Source organism: Macaca fascicularis, chromosome 14, assembly GCF_037993035.2.
Source record: "Macaca fascicularis isolate 582-1 chromosome 14, T2T-MFA8v1.1".
NCBI classification, from domain to species: Eukaryota; Metazoa; Chordata; class Mammalia; order Primates; family Cercopithecidae; genus Macaca; species Macaca fascicularis.
Window position 1 is genome coordinate 40,666,434 of NC_088388.1, and position 13,099 is coordinate 40,679,532.

The 13,099-nt window shown below is 36.9% G+C and overlaps 1 protein-coding gene across 3 annotated transcripts in view; it reads right to left on the reverse strand.

Annotated features, from left to right (window-relative positions):
* The window catches only part of LUZP2 (leucine zipper protein 2), a 578,438-nt gene that overhangs the window by 160,738 nt on the left and 404,601 nt on the right, over positions 1 to 13,099 (reverse strand). For all 3 annotated transcript variants that reach the window (XM_005578372.5, XM_045371619.3, XM_005578370.5), the window contains one exon: positions 6,768 to 6,830. In XM_005578372.5, coding sequence (XP_005578429.2) covers positions 6,768 to 6,830 — 63 coding nt within the window. The remainder of the gene's footprint in view (positions 1 to 6,767; positions 6,831 to 13,099) is intronic.

Below are 13,099 nucleotides of genomic sequence, written 5' to 3' on the forward strand. Positions count from 1 at the left end.
ACTGTAGAAATATAATTTTCCAAGCTTACAATGGAATATGAGTTGTCCACTAAACCAACTGCAAGTTTATTGTGATTTGGTTTTCTAAAATATTCAGAATTTTTTTTTTTTTTTTTGAGATGGAGTCTTGTTCTGTTGCCTAGGCTGGGGCGCAGGGGCACATTCTCAGCTCACTGCAAACTCCGCCTCCTGGGTTCAATCAATTCTCCTGCCTCAGCCTCCTGAGTAGCTGGGACTACAGGCGCACACCACCATGTCAGGCTAATTTTTTGTATTTTCGTAGGACGGGGTTTTACTGTGTTGTCCAGGCTTGTCTCAAACTCCTGAGCTCAGGTAATCTGTCCACCTTGGCATCCCAAAGTGCTTGGATTACAGAGGTGAGCCACAACACCCAGGCCCAGAATATTTCTAATTATGCAATGTACTTGATTTGTGAAGTGGTAGCTGTGTTATAACGGCACAATAATTTTTCAATTTTTGTTCAATGCTATAAGTACGACTGATTTAAGTGGAAACTTGAATGTGTTGTCAATGATACACTACTACAAGGTTCTAATATCAGAAACACAGTTTTTCACAGATATTTCTATTATAAGTCAGCTGCATTTAGTGATCTATTGAATCAGGAAGTTAATAAGAAAGAACAAAAAGAACAAAATGAAATAAAATTTAGAAAAGAAAAGGAGACAGGAAGAGAAGGAAAGGGAAAGGGGGAGGTAAAGAGGAAGTGGGAGAGAGGAAAAGAAGGAAAAGGGAGGAAAGAGAGGAAGGAAGAGAGGAAAGGGAAGGGAAGGGAAGGGCAGTGAAGGAAAGAAAGGAGGGAAGGAGGGAGGGTAAGTTAAGAGTGAGAGTGAGATATGTTAATAATTCTGTATCACTTAACTCTGTACAAAGCAGCAGCAAGAATTTATGGTTTCTCACAGGGTAGTTGATTTTTTTCATTTCCACAGAAAGTCACCTTTCTTTTTATATGGATAGTGAAGGTGAAATGCATGATGCATAAGAACAAAAAGACATGATTTAGTATATCTACTTGTTAATGGCTTTTATGAATGCAAACTCACATTGAGCCCTCAGTACCTTGACTTTATTCTTCCACTTCAGAATCACATTTATTACATCATTGTCTGTCCTCACACAGCTTCCCATGTGACTCAAGACAATATTTCAAGTACAGCATCTATGTCTTATTATGTTAATTTACTCTCTGTATTAGTCTGTTCTCACACTGCTATAAAGAAATAGCTGAGACTGTGTAATTTATAAAGGAAAGAAGCTTAATTGATTCAGTTCTGCATGGCTGGGGAGGCCTCAGGACACTTACAATCATGGTGGAAGGCACCTCTTCACAGGGCAGCAGAAGAGAAAGTGAGTGCCAGCAGGGGAAATGCCAGATGCTTATAAAACCATTGGATCTCCTGAGGACGCACTATCAAGAGAACAGCATGGGAGAAACTGCCTCCATAATGCAATTACCTCCCACCAGGTCCCTCCTATGAAATGTGCAGATTATGGTATTACAATTCAAGGTGAGATTTGGGTAGGAACAAAAAGTCAAACCATACCATTCTGCCCCAGCCCCTCCCAAATCTCATGTCCTCACATTTCAAAACAACCATGCCCTTCCAACAGACCCCAAAAGTCTTAACTCATTCCAGCATTAACCCAAAAGTCCAAGTCCAACATCTCATCTGAGACAACACAATTCCCTTCTGCCTATGAGCCTGTAAAACCAAAAGCAAGTTAGTTACTTCCTAGATACAATGGGGGTACAGGCATTCGGTAAATATACCCATTACAAATGGAAGAAATTGGCCAAAACAAAGGGGCCACAGGCTGCATGCAATTCTGAAAGTCAATAGGGCAGTCATTAAACCTTAAAGTTACAAAATGATCTCCTTTGACTCCATGTCTCACATCCAGGTCACGCTGATATGAAAGGTGGACTCCCATAGCCTTGCACAGCGCCACCCTGTGGATTTGCAAGGTACAGCCCCCCTCCTGGCTGCTTTCATGGGCTAGCATTGAGTGCCCATGCCTTTTCCAGGTGCACAGTGCAAGCTGGCCGTTGATCTACCATTCTGGGGTCTGGGGGATGGTGACTCTCTTCTCACAGATCCACTACGCAGTGATGCAGTGGTGACTCTGTGTGGAGCTCCAAACTCACATTTCCCTTCTGCTCTTCCCTAGAAGAGACTATCCATGTAGCTTCTGCCTCTGCAGGCAATTTCTGCCTGGACATCCAGGCATTTCCATACATCCTCTGAAATATAGGCGGAGGTTCCCAAACCTCAATTCTTGACTTCTGTGCACCCACAGGCTCAAAACCACATGGAAGCCACCAAGGCTTGGAGCTTGCACACTCTGAAGTAATGGTCTGAGCTGTTCCTTGGCCCCTTTAAGCCACAGCTGGAGCTGAAGCAGCTGGGATTCAGGGCACCATGTCCAGAGACTGCACAGATCTGGGAGGCCCTGGACCCAGACCATGACACCATTTTTCCCTCCTAGGCCTCTGGGCATATGATGGGAGGGGCTGCCATGAAAGTCTCCACATCTCTTGCAGACATTTTCCCTATTGTCTTGGTGATTAACGTTGGGCTCCTCATTATTTATGCAAATTTCTGCCTTTGGCTTGAATTTCTCTTCAGAATTTTTTTTTTTTTAATTGCATTGTCAGTCTTCAAATTTTCCAAACTTTCATGCTCCATTTCCTCTTGAACACTTTGCTGCTTAGGAATTTCTTCCACCAGATACCCTAAATTATCTCTCTCAAGTTCAAAGTTCCACAGAATTCTAGGGCAGGGGCAAAATGCTGACAGTCTCTTTTCCATAACATAGCAAGAGTCACCTTTGCTCTAGTTCCCAACAAGTTCCTCATCTCCATCTGAGACTACCTCAGCCTGGACTTCATTGTCCATATCATTATCAGCATTTTGATCGAAACCATTTGACAAGTCTCTAGGAGGTTCCAAACCACCCCACATCTTCCTGTTTTTTTCTGAGCTCTCCAAAGTGTTCCAACCTCTGCCTGTTACCCAGTTCCAAAGTCGCTTCCACATTTTCAGGTATCTTTACAGCAGCACCCCATTCCCTGTGGTGCCAATTTACTGTATTAGTCTGATCTCACACTGCTACAAAGAAATACCTGAGACTGTGCAATTTACAAAGGTAAGAGCTTAATTGACTCACAATTCCACATGGCTGGGGAGGCCCTCTAAGATAATTCTGCTTTACATGGTCATCATCATTTCGTGCTGCTGACTTGAGTAAAGAATAATTTATGATATCTCTCACAATTTCAAATGCACAGTTGATTGGCATTTTCTGACTGCTGTTCCAATCTGCTGTCCAGGACTCATTTGCAACCAGGTTTCTCAGGAAAACAGACTTTCTTCTTTTTTTTTTTCCCCCTCATACTAAAGTTGGTGAATATCAATGGAGAGTGGGAGATTACTACCACACATGGTGCACGTGATTTGGCAAATTGCATGTCAATTCTTCCACATAATTGATGCTCTCTTTCAAGTGTCAGAATGGTTGCCTTTTAGCTATTTGAGGTGTTCATTTTTAAAACATAATTAAAGTGCATATTCTGAATGTACAGAATATCATTTAAAATTTTCCACATAAGTTAGAATTATTATCAAAACATCAATTATTCAATGATTCATTCAGGAACTGCAATAAAACCTTCTGCATTTGAGGGCCTTGAATGACTAGATTTTTTGAGCTTTGCTATCATAATATATATATTAAAAATATGTTTTAGGAGTTTTCCTCACAGTTATTCATCTCTTTGTTTCCAGCACTCTGGTAATTTTCAGTTAAAAAGCAAAATCCTTGCTGGATGCGGTGGCTCATGCCTGTAATCCCAGCACTTTGGGAGGCCAAGGTGGGCATCTCACAAGGTGAGGAGATCGAGACCATCCTGGCTAACAAGGTGAAACCCCGTCTCTACTAAAAATACAAAAAATTAGCCGGGCGTGGTGGTGGGCGCCTGTAGTCCCAGCTACTCAGGAGCCTGAGGCAGGAGAACGGGGTGAACCCGGGAGGTGGAGCTTGCGGTGAGCCTAGATGGTGCCACTGCACTCCAGCCTCGGAGACAGAGCAAGACTCCATCTCAAAAAAAATAAATAAATAAATTCTGAGGATTTCAGGCAAGATTACGCAAAGAATAAGTGCATTCTGAGTGGGTACATCTCTTTTTTATAATGTATATTAATTCAAAACCCAGCTAAAACTTAGACTTTTATTTACCTTGTTAGCAACATTTTGAAAAGTTAAAATTATCAAAAGGAGAATCTTCAAACAATTAGTGATTTTATATACAGTTCCAGATGTTGGTGCCTGTGAGTCATAAAGTTTTCGTAAGATTTCACAGCAAAATTAAAGTTGCTAATAATGATAATGTTGTCTGTAATAAAATGACAAGGAAGATGAAAAAGTAGGCAACCATGATAGGATATTTTATCTCAGTTTTTTTATCCCATTTAGGGGATTATCTTTCAGACTGAGATTTTTGCTTCCTATAATTTCATGTTCAAACAGCATTTCTTCGATGAAATAGGAATGATGATTTTGGTAGATGGTGTTTATAGTAGCTTCTCTTGTTAATGTTATCCTCTGGCAAATGAAAACAATGGCAATCTTCTGGGTGTCAACGGGATTTAGATATTTTATTCTTCTATGAACACTGACAGTTGAGGGTCACTGATCTAACAGGCAATCTCCATGTTAGCTCCTAACCAAGACAATATATTCGTATTTTGTTTTTGGTAGTGATGGTGAATCAAATAATTAAATTTGCCACCATATTGTTTTGAAGTTGTATTGTGACAGACAAAAACACACGCCTGCCCCATTACCAAGAATGTTAAGCTCTAAATTTATTCTATAAATACATAATGACATATAGCAAATAAATTGCAATGAACCTATTACAATACATTTCAATATTAGGCAACACTAATACGTGAAGTATCTAACAATTCAGGGATAATATATTCTCCAAGGCATTGAGATGAAGAAAAAATATGAATTATTCTTGAATTGACAGACTAAACAATAAAGGTAAGCCCATTTTTACTTCCATGCACGACAGATATTTCTCACAGGAGCTTCCTCTCTTTCATATACATGAATGTCATGTGAATCCTGAACACATATAAATTATCTCAATATAACTTCAATCTAAATATTTCTTTTTCAAAACATCATTCCACCTGGTTACCCTCTTGTAATACAACCTGCACAAACCACATTTATATTATTTCTAAAACCTAAAATATAAACAATGTACAAGTCTATTTGTGTTCAAATAGAAAAATACAAAGAAATGAAACATTACACTAGATTAGATCTACAAACCATTTAGGCTAGTTTTTCATCTTCTGTAACATCATCTTTTAGTTTTTCTGTATTAAACATTTCTAATAATGCCATATATAATACTATAGGAAAGATATTATAAAATTGATTGTTATATTGCATGTTAGACTTGAATGTTTGTATTTGTGTTAATGATTTTTTCTTGTTTTTCAAGGAGAGTTTTCACTTTCTTTAACAAATCTCAGTTTGGGGTGAACACAGGACTATTGACCTAGTGACATTTTCCAGAATCTCTTCGACTTAGCTCAGCATGTGACCTAGTGTTAGCAAATAGGGTACAATGAGATAGAAGAGACTATTTCCTGGGTGGACTCCTGAAAAGCAATGCTCGTGCTTCACCAGGTTATCTTCCCTTTCCCTCCTGCTGGAAGAGGATAGTGGCAGAAAAAGATATTTTTGAACCAAGGGTTGTTCCATAATTTAAAGACAATAGAGCTGTTTTAGAAGCTCTTTGCCTTACTTCTAGACAACTCTGAGACAAAGGGTAAACTTGTCTTAACTTGTGTAAGCAACTTTTCTCATTGCATCTAAACTTCCTTCCTTCCCTCTGCTTCATAGTTATAAGACATCGTCATGATATGAAGCCACTCATGACTGTCTCTTATCATTCATAGGCTATTTCTTGAATAGATTTCTTACACATTTAATATATCTTTGTGTGTGCTTCTTGGAGGATGCAACTAAAACAGTGAATCTTGTCTCCTCTCCTTGAGGCATCAACAACTATTTAGCATGACAGTATCATTACTATTTCATTGCTATTACTAAGGTTTATATGAGCTACATTTTCACATTACAGAGATATAAGAATAGATTTGGAGATGAGAAATATAGAAAATTGATTATTTTAGTTAAATCTATATTAAGCAGAATGACATATGTCCCCCTGAGAAATATATGAGATGATTTTGCTACACAGCCTACACAGCAAATAGAACCAATGAATGTATTTATTTCGTATGGTTTATGGTCAACCCCAGAATCTTCACTCTGACAGTCAATTGCCACCGCAAAACTTTATAGACATCACATAGAAGGTACAAGAGAGGAAACAAAAAGGGAAATTTTATGGACTTCCAGTAATTTGCTATTAAGGAAATTCTGCTAGTTCAGATAAGGAAGAAATCCAGAAAAAAAAAAAAAAAAAAAAAATCTACAAAAGTGACCATTACCTACCTTTGTTAATTTTTTTTTCCCTTTTGGTTATTGCAATGTTAAAACACAAAGATACTCAAAGGTTTAAAATATATTTTTTCTATTTAAAAATTTGCATTTGTATTAGGAGGAAAAAGAGTTACCAGATGTCTGAGTTGAACAAAAAACTGGCAATAATACTGTTTTTATCCGGTTAAAGTTAGAAGAAGCAAAAATGTACTCACCTCTTCTGCATGAATGCCACAGAGCTTGTTTCCTGACAAGAGTTTGTTTTTCAAGCTTTTATTCTGAGGAAGAAAACATAGTTTTATTGCAAAAAAGAGACAAAATATTAAGGATTTCTTCAATTATGTCAGCACTACTGCTTTATGTTCTGTCCCAAAATTAGACCTTCATAATGTAAAATGTAATGGATTGGTGTAAAACTGAATCAAATCTGTAATGTAAAAAATTGTTTTTTATTCAATTAAAATTTGGCATATTAGCATTAACACATTCATTTAAAAAGGTAATTTCCAGTTTTATTCTATTGTGTGCAGAAAAGAGAATCGATGTAATTTTATTTTTTAAAAAATGTTATTTATATATATATATATTTGTGACCTAAAATACAGTCTATCCTGGAGAACATTCCATGTGTATGCTATAACTGTTGGGCAAAATGTTCTGTCAACGTCCATGAAGTTTAACTAGAGGTTGGTCTAGAGTACAGCTAAACTCTGATGTTTCTTTCTTTTTATTTATTTTTTTGAGATGGAGTCTCACTCCATTGTCCAGACTGGAGTGCAATGGTACAATCTCAGATCCCTGCAACCTCTGCCTCCCAGGGTTGAAGTTATTCTCCTGCCTCAGCCTCTCAGGTAGCTGGGATTACAGATATGCATCACCATGCCTGGCACCATGCCTGTTAAAATACAAATTTTTTGTATTTTAAGTAGAGATGAGGTTTCACCATGTTGACCAGGCTGGTCTTGAACTCTGACCTCAAGTGATCTGCCTGCCTTGGCCTCCCGAAGTGCTGGGATTACAGGTATCAGCCACCGCACCTGGCCTTACTCTGATGTTTCTTTGTTGATTTTTTGTTTGGATAATATGTCTAGGTATGAAAGTGGGGTATTAAAGTACCTTACTATTCTTACATCACAATAAATATCTCCATTTAGATCTGTTATTATATATACACATAAAGATGCTCCAGTGTAGGATGCATATGTAATTGCAATTGCTATATCCTCCTACTGTAATGACTCTGTTATCATTATATAATGGCCTTATTTGTCATTTTTTATATCTTTTTTTTTTTACTGAAAGTCTATTTTGTCTGATGTAAGTATAGCTACTTCTAATCTGCTTTGGTTTCCATTTACATGGAATATCTTTTTCCATTCATTCACTTTTAGCCTGTGCATGTCTTTATAGGTGAAGTAAGTTTCTTATAAGCAGCATATATTTGAGTCTTTTTTTAGTCCATTTAACCACTTTATATACTTTAATTATATTATTTAGTTTATTTATAGTCAAGGTTACTATTGATAGGTAAGGATTTACTACTTCTGCACAGCAGAAGAAAATACAGTGAAGAGACAACCTGAAGGATGGGAGAAAGTATTTGTAAACTACTCAGCTGACAAAGGGTTACTATCTAGAACAAACCAAGAACACAAATCAAAAGCAAAAATCCAATAATATGACTTACTAAAAACTGGCAAAATAGGCCAGATGCTGTGGCTCATGCCTGTAATTCCAGCACTTTGGGAGGCCGAGGTGAGATATCACAAGGTCAGGAGATCGAAACCATCCTGGCTAACACAGTGAAACCCCATCTCTACTAAAAATACAAAAAAGTTAGCCAGGCCTGGTGGCGTGTGCCTGTAGTCCCAGCTACTTGGGAGGCTGAGGCAGGAGAATGGTGTGAACCCAGGAGACGGAGTTTGCAGTGAGCCGAGATCGCACCACTGCACTCCAGCCTGGTTGGCAGAGCGAGACTCCATCTCAAAAAAAAAAAAAAAAAAAAAAAAAATTAGCAATATATCTGAATAAACATTTCTCAAAGGAAGACAAATAACTGCCAATAGATATACTAAAAATGTTAAACATTACTAATCATCAGGAAAGTGCAATGAAGCAATGAAATACTACCACACTCAGGTTAGGATGCTTATTATCAAAAAGACAAAAAATAACAAGTACTAATGAGGATGCGGAGAAAGGGGAACTCTTATGTACAGGTGCTGGGAATGTAAATTGGTACAGCCATTATGGAAAACAGTATGGAAGTGTATCAAAAAATTAAAAATGGGTTACTATGTAATCCAGCAATCCCATTACTGGTTATATAAAAACAAATAAATGAAATCAGTATGTTGAACTCCTTGATTCTCAGAAGCCATTTCTTCTTCCAGGCCTGAGAGGTATACTCTTTCTGTGGTGAGTACATACAGATCTGTTACCCTTTAAATATCTCATAATTGACATAATTCAAAGACAAATGCTTGTTCCTCTGACACTTCTTAACCATCTGAGTCTAACTCCTCATGGCTATTTAATTGTATCTGGTTTATTGCACTCAGGCTTTTCTGTCTTTTACCCCAATAACTGAAGAACGTGGACTGTCTTTAGTTGGGCAGACTAAAGGAGAGCAGATAACTGTAAAACCCACAGGATTCAGACATCGTACTGACTCTCTAGGAGTAGACAATGTCTTGGTACAAGTACATATTATACATGATGACTCTAAGGAGGGCCAACTGGATAAGCACCAGGAGCAAAATGAGCATTTAACGCAGAGCGAATGAACAAATACATCAAGTTTAAGAGTTCCTCACTTAGAATTCCAAGCTAATTTTGAACAGGGTTTTTTATTTTGTTTTCCTATCATGGAGCGAGGGGGTACAGTTGTTCCAGTTTGAAAGAATACTTGGTTTTTTCCTGTTTAGCTAAAATTTGGAAATCTAAAAAGCTCAGTTAGAATTTCAATACCATGAAATGTTTTACACAAATGGAAGGAAGTTATTCTGATTTATTCAAGTAATGTCTTTTTGCAAATATTTGCACTGATCATACAAGGTACAATATTAGGGTTCTTTTTGTAAAGCGAATCTGATATACATTAATTTCATATTTGAAGAGATGTGTATCCCTAATAAAGGGATGTATACTGATATGTTCTGGCTCTGCAGTGTTGCTCAGATTGTAGCAAAAAAAACTCTTTAAAATGGAGACAAAATAGGGGATGTACATTGGATAGGAGTATTTATGTCCTACCAAAAACCACTCACAACTGAGAAACATTATTAGAATTAACTATAAATTAATAAATAGCACATTTAAAAGTTGGTGTCTGTAGTATATACTATTTAAAATTTGCATCTCCACTTAAAGCTATTTTTTCTTCTGTTCATTTATGCATCTATGTTTATATTCATTTATTTTTATTATTATTTGTTCATTTATTAATGCTGCTAACACTCGGGAAATTTTGAATGTTGATCTGAATGATATAAATTAAACAAATATTATTACCCTTCAAAAATGATATTATTTTATATTATTTTCTGAGAAGGAAACATACCTGTTAACTAATATATACAATACAAGATTTTTTAGCATACTGTTTATTTCAGTGACCTGTTATCTCTGCTTATCACACTGATTTCTCAGAATAGATTATTCCTTAATTACTTGGAGTAGGCTTTTCAATGATCAGGATGTGTCTGTCAAGTTTATAGAATAGCAAGCAGTGCTAAACATTCCACACCATTAGTGAAGCTAGAGTTTTGACAAAGACATTCCATAGAACCATTTAACTTTCTTCAATAATATTTACTCTTCACTCTCCCCTAAAAGATTAATGCTATGATAATATGAGTTGAACGATGTTAAAAAGATTTATTTTCTCTGGACTTTTCAAGAGTCTTTTATTAGAATATTGTGCTTCATGGACACAAAGAAGGGAAAAAGAGACACTGGGGTCTACCTGAGGGTTGAGGGTAGGAGGAGGGAGAGGATCAAAAAAATATATAAATAACTATTGGGTACAAGTGTTAGTACCTGGGTGCCAAAATAATCTGTACAACAAACCTCTATGACATGAGTTTATCAGTTTACTTTTATAAAAACCTGCACATGTACCCCTGAACATGTACTCCTGAACTTAATTACTATTATTAGATGTTTTAATAATAATAAAATTGTGTTTAATATAAATGGTTTTCCTAAATTTGATTGACAATAAAACATTTTGGACTAAATAACTTATCTCATTACTAGAATTTGAGAAATAAAGCTGCAAGTATTAATCTATGTTTGATTTTATTAAGGGAGACCAAAATATTACACTACTATATTCTACTGAAGTTCTATTTTTCATGTTCACTAGTAAAATGATAAGCAAGGTTTGATTCAGGACTTTTGAAAAAATGTCAAGGCTATTGAAGTAAGGGAGAGAGATGGGGCTCAACTCTAAAAATAGCAAAAATACAGCAAAGACAGCTGGGATTTCTAGCCGACGAGCAGAATTATGGAGGTCAATGGATAGACAATTACTAATAGGAGCAATCATGGGTAGAGGGATTCTTGCTAAAGCTGCCTAATAGAATCCTTGCTGAAAGCCATTTGATCAGATTTAGATACCAAGGATGAAGGGAGTCTCCCAAAACTGACTTAGCAGGATCCCTGCTACAATTGGACTAGAAGAGTCTAAAACAAGACTTGAGGACAAGGCCCATTTTATAAGCGAACTCAGAGGAGTCTTTCTAAAGTTTGGTCGAGAAGTCTTTGGGAATAGTGCTTTCTGTGCCCTAAGAAATGTTTGTTTACTTCAAAGTCATGAAGAATTTTTTTCTCAAATAGTTTTCTTAAAGTTTTATAGTTTTGGGGTATACTCTTTTGTGTAATCTTCTTCAAGTTACCTTTTTTTTTTTTTTTAAATGAAGTGAGGTAAGGGTCAAGGTTCACTTTTAGTTTTTATTGCAAACATCCAGTTGCTTGTGCACCAATTGTTGAAGAAGTGCTCCTTTGTACATTGAAATATATAAGAGCCTTTGTCAAAAATCAATTGAGAAAATAACTCTTTTAGCCAATATGAAGCATCTGGCCTCAGACAAGCCCTCTTGCCATAAAGAACAAGATAACTAGACAGAATATAATAAAACCAATGTTTAAGACAGTAGACAACCACTACTGCCAGACTATCGTACTAAAGAGAGGAGAAGTAGGCAAGAAATCCCTGCAGTTGCTCTTCTTTGTTTGTCTGGGTTTTTTTGTTTGTTTGTTTGTTTTTCTCTGGAGGCAATTTATGAAGTATCATACAGAAGAAAAACCCAAGCAAAATGCAGAAGTTTTGGTTAGTTGAGAAGAGTTTAAGATTAGGGGAAGATGATCAGGTGGAATTTATGTTACAAAACAGCAGAGGCTTTGAAGCTGTTAAAAGGAAAACCTTAGACAAATTAAATTTAACAGTTTGAGCAAAGAATGATTTGCAAATCAGGCAACCCCTTAACCAGAATAAGTTCAGAGATACTCCAATGCAGCTATGTGATCAAAGATTTATGCCCAGAAAAAGCAAAATGACATACAGACAATGAAAGTGAGATACAAAAACAGCCATGCATTGGTTACAGCTTGGTGTTTGCTGTGTTTGAACATGGTTTTAACAGTCGGCTTCTCTTGATTGGCAAAAACTCAGTGGCTGGCACAAGTGTAGGTTACATTCTGCTTAACATATAAGTTAGGTTATACTTCACTATGTATAGAGAAACCTTTAGGCCAAACTTAAAATGTGTAAGAAGGCAACTTTGGGCTAAACTTAATTTAAGAATGCAATGTAGAAAAAGAGTACAGAGGATTTTCAGGGGTGTTCCCTTATGTCTTCAGATGAATGGAAATCTGCATATGCTTAAGCAAACATGCTGCAAGGCCAGCTAAAGAATCACCAGAAAAGAACTGCAAGGTGAAAAATTACTAGAGCTCACCTAGACATTCAATTTCCAACAAGTCAGAATGGAAAGACTTAACCACTACGATATTTAGTAAAAACCTTAGAAAGATCTGTCTTACAAGCAGGGTCAGAACAGTCCTGTAAAGGCTCATTTAGACCAAACTTATAAAGCTTAAAAACAAAACTCAAAATAACCAACCTAAACAATTAGTATCTACTAGAATAAACTGTAATACTCTTAGAAGATAACAAAATCCAAGTGCCGAATAATGTAACATTTATAATTCAGCATTCAGTCAAAATCATTAAACATAAGAATCAGGAAAATGAGAGCCTTAAGACAGAGGAGGAGGAAATCAGTCAATAGAAATAGCTATCATTGGCAAAGATGGTGAAGTTCATTTAGAAATAACATTAAGTGGCCGGGCGCGGTGGCTTAAGCCTGTAATCCCAGCACTTTGGGAGGCCCAGGCGGGCGGATCACGAGGTCAGGAGATCGAGACCATCCTGGCTAACACGGTGAAACCCCGTCTCTACTAAAAAATACAAAAAAACTAGCCGGGCGAGGTGGCGGGCGCCTGTAGTCCCAGCTACTCGGGAGGCTGAGGCAGGAGAATG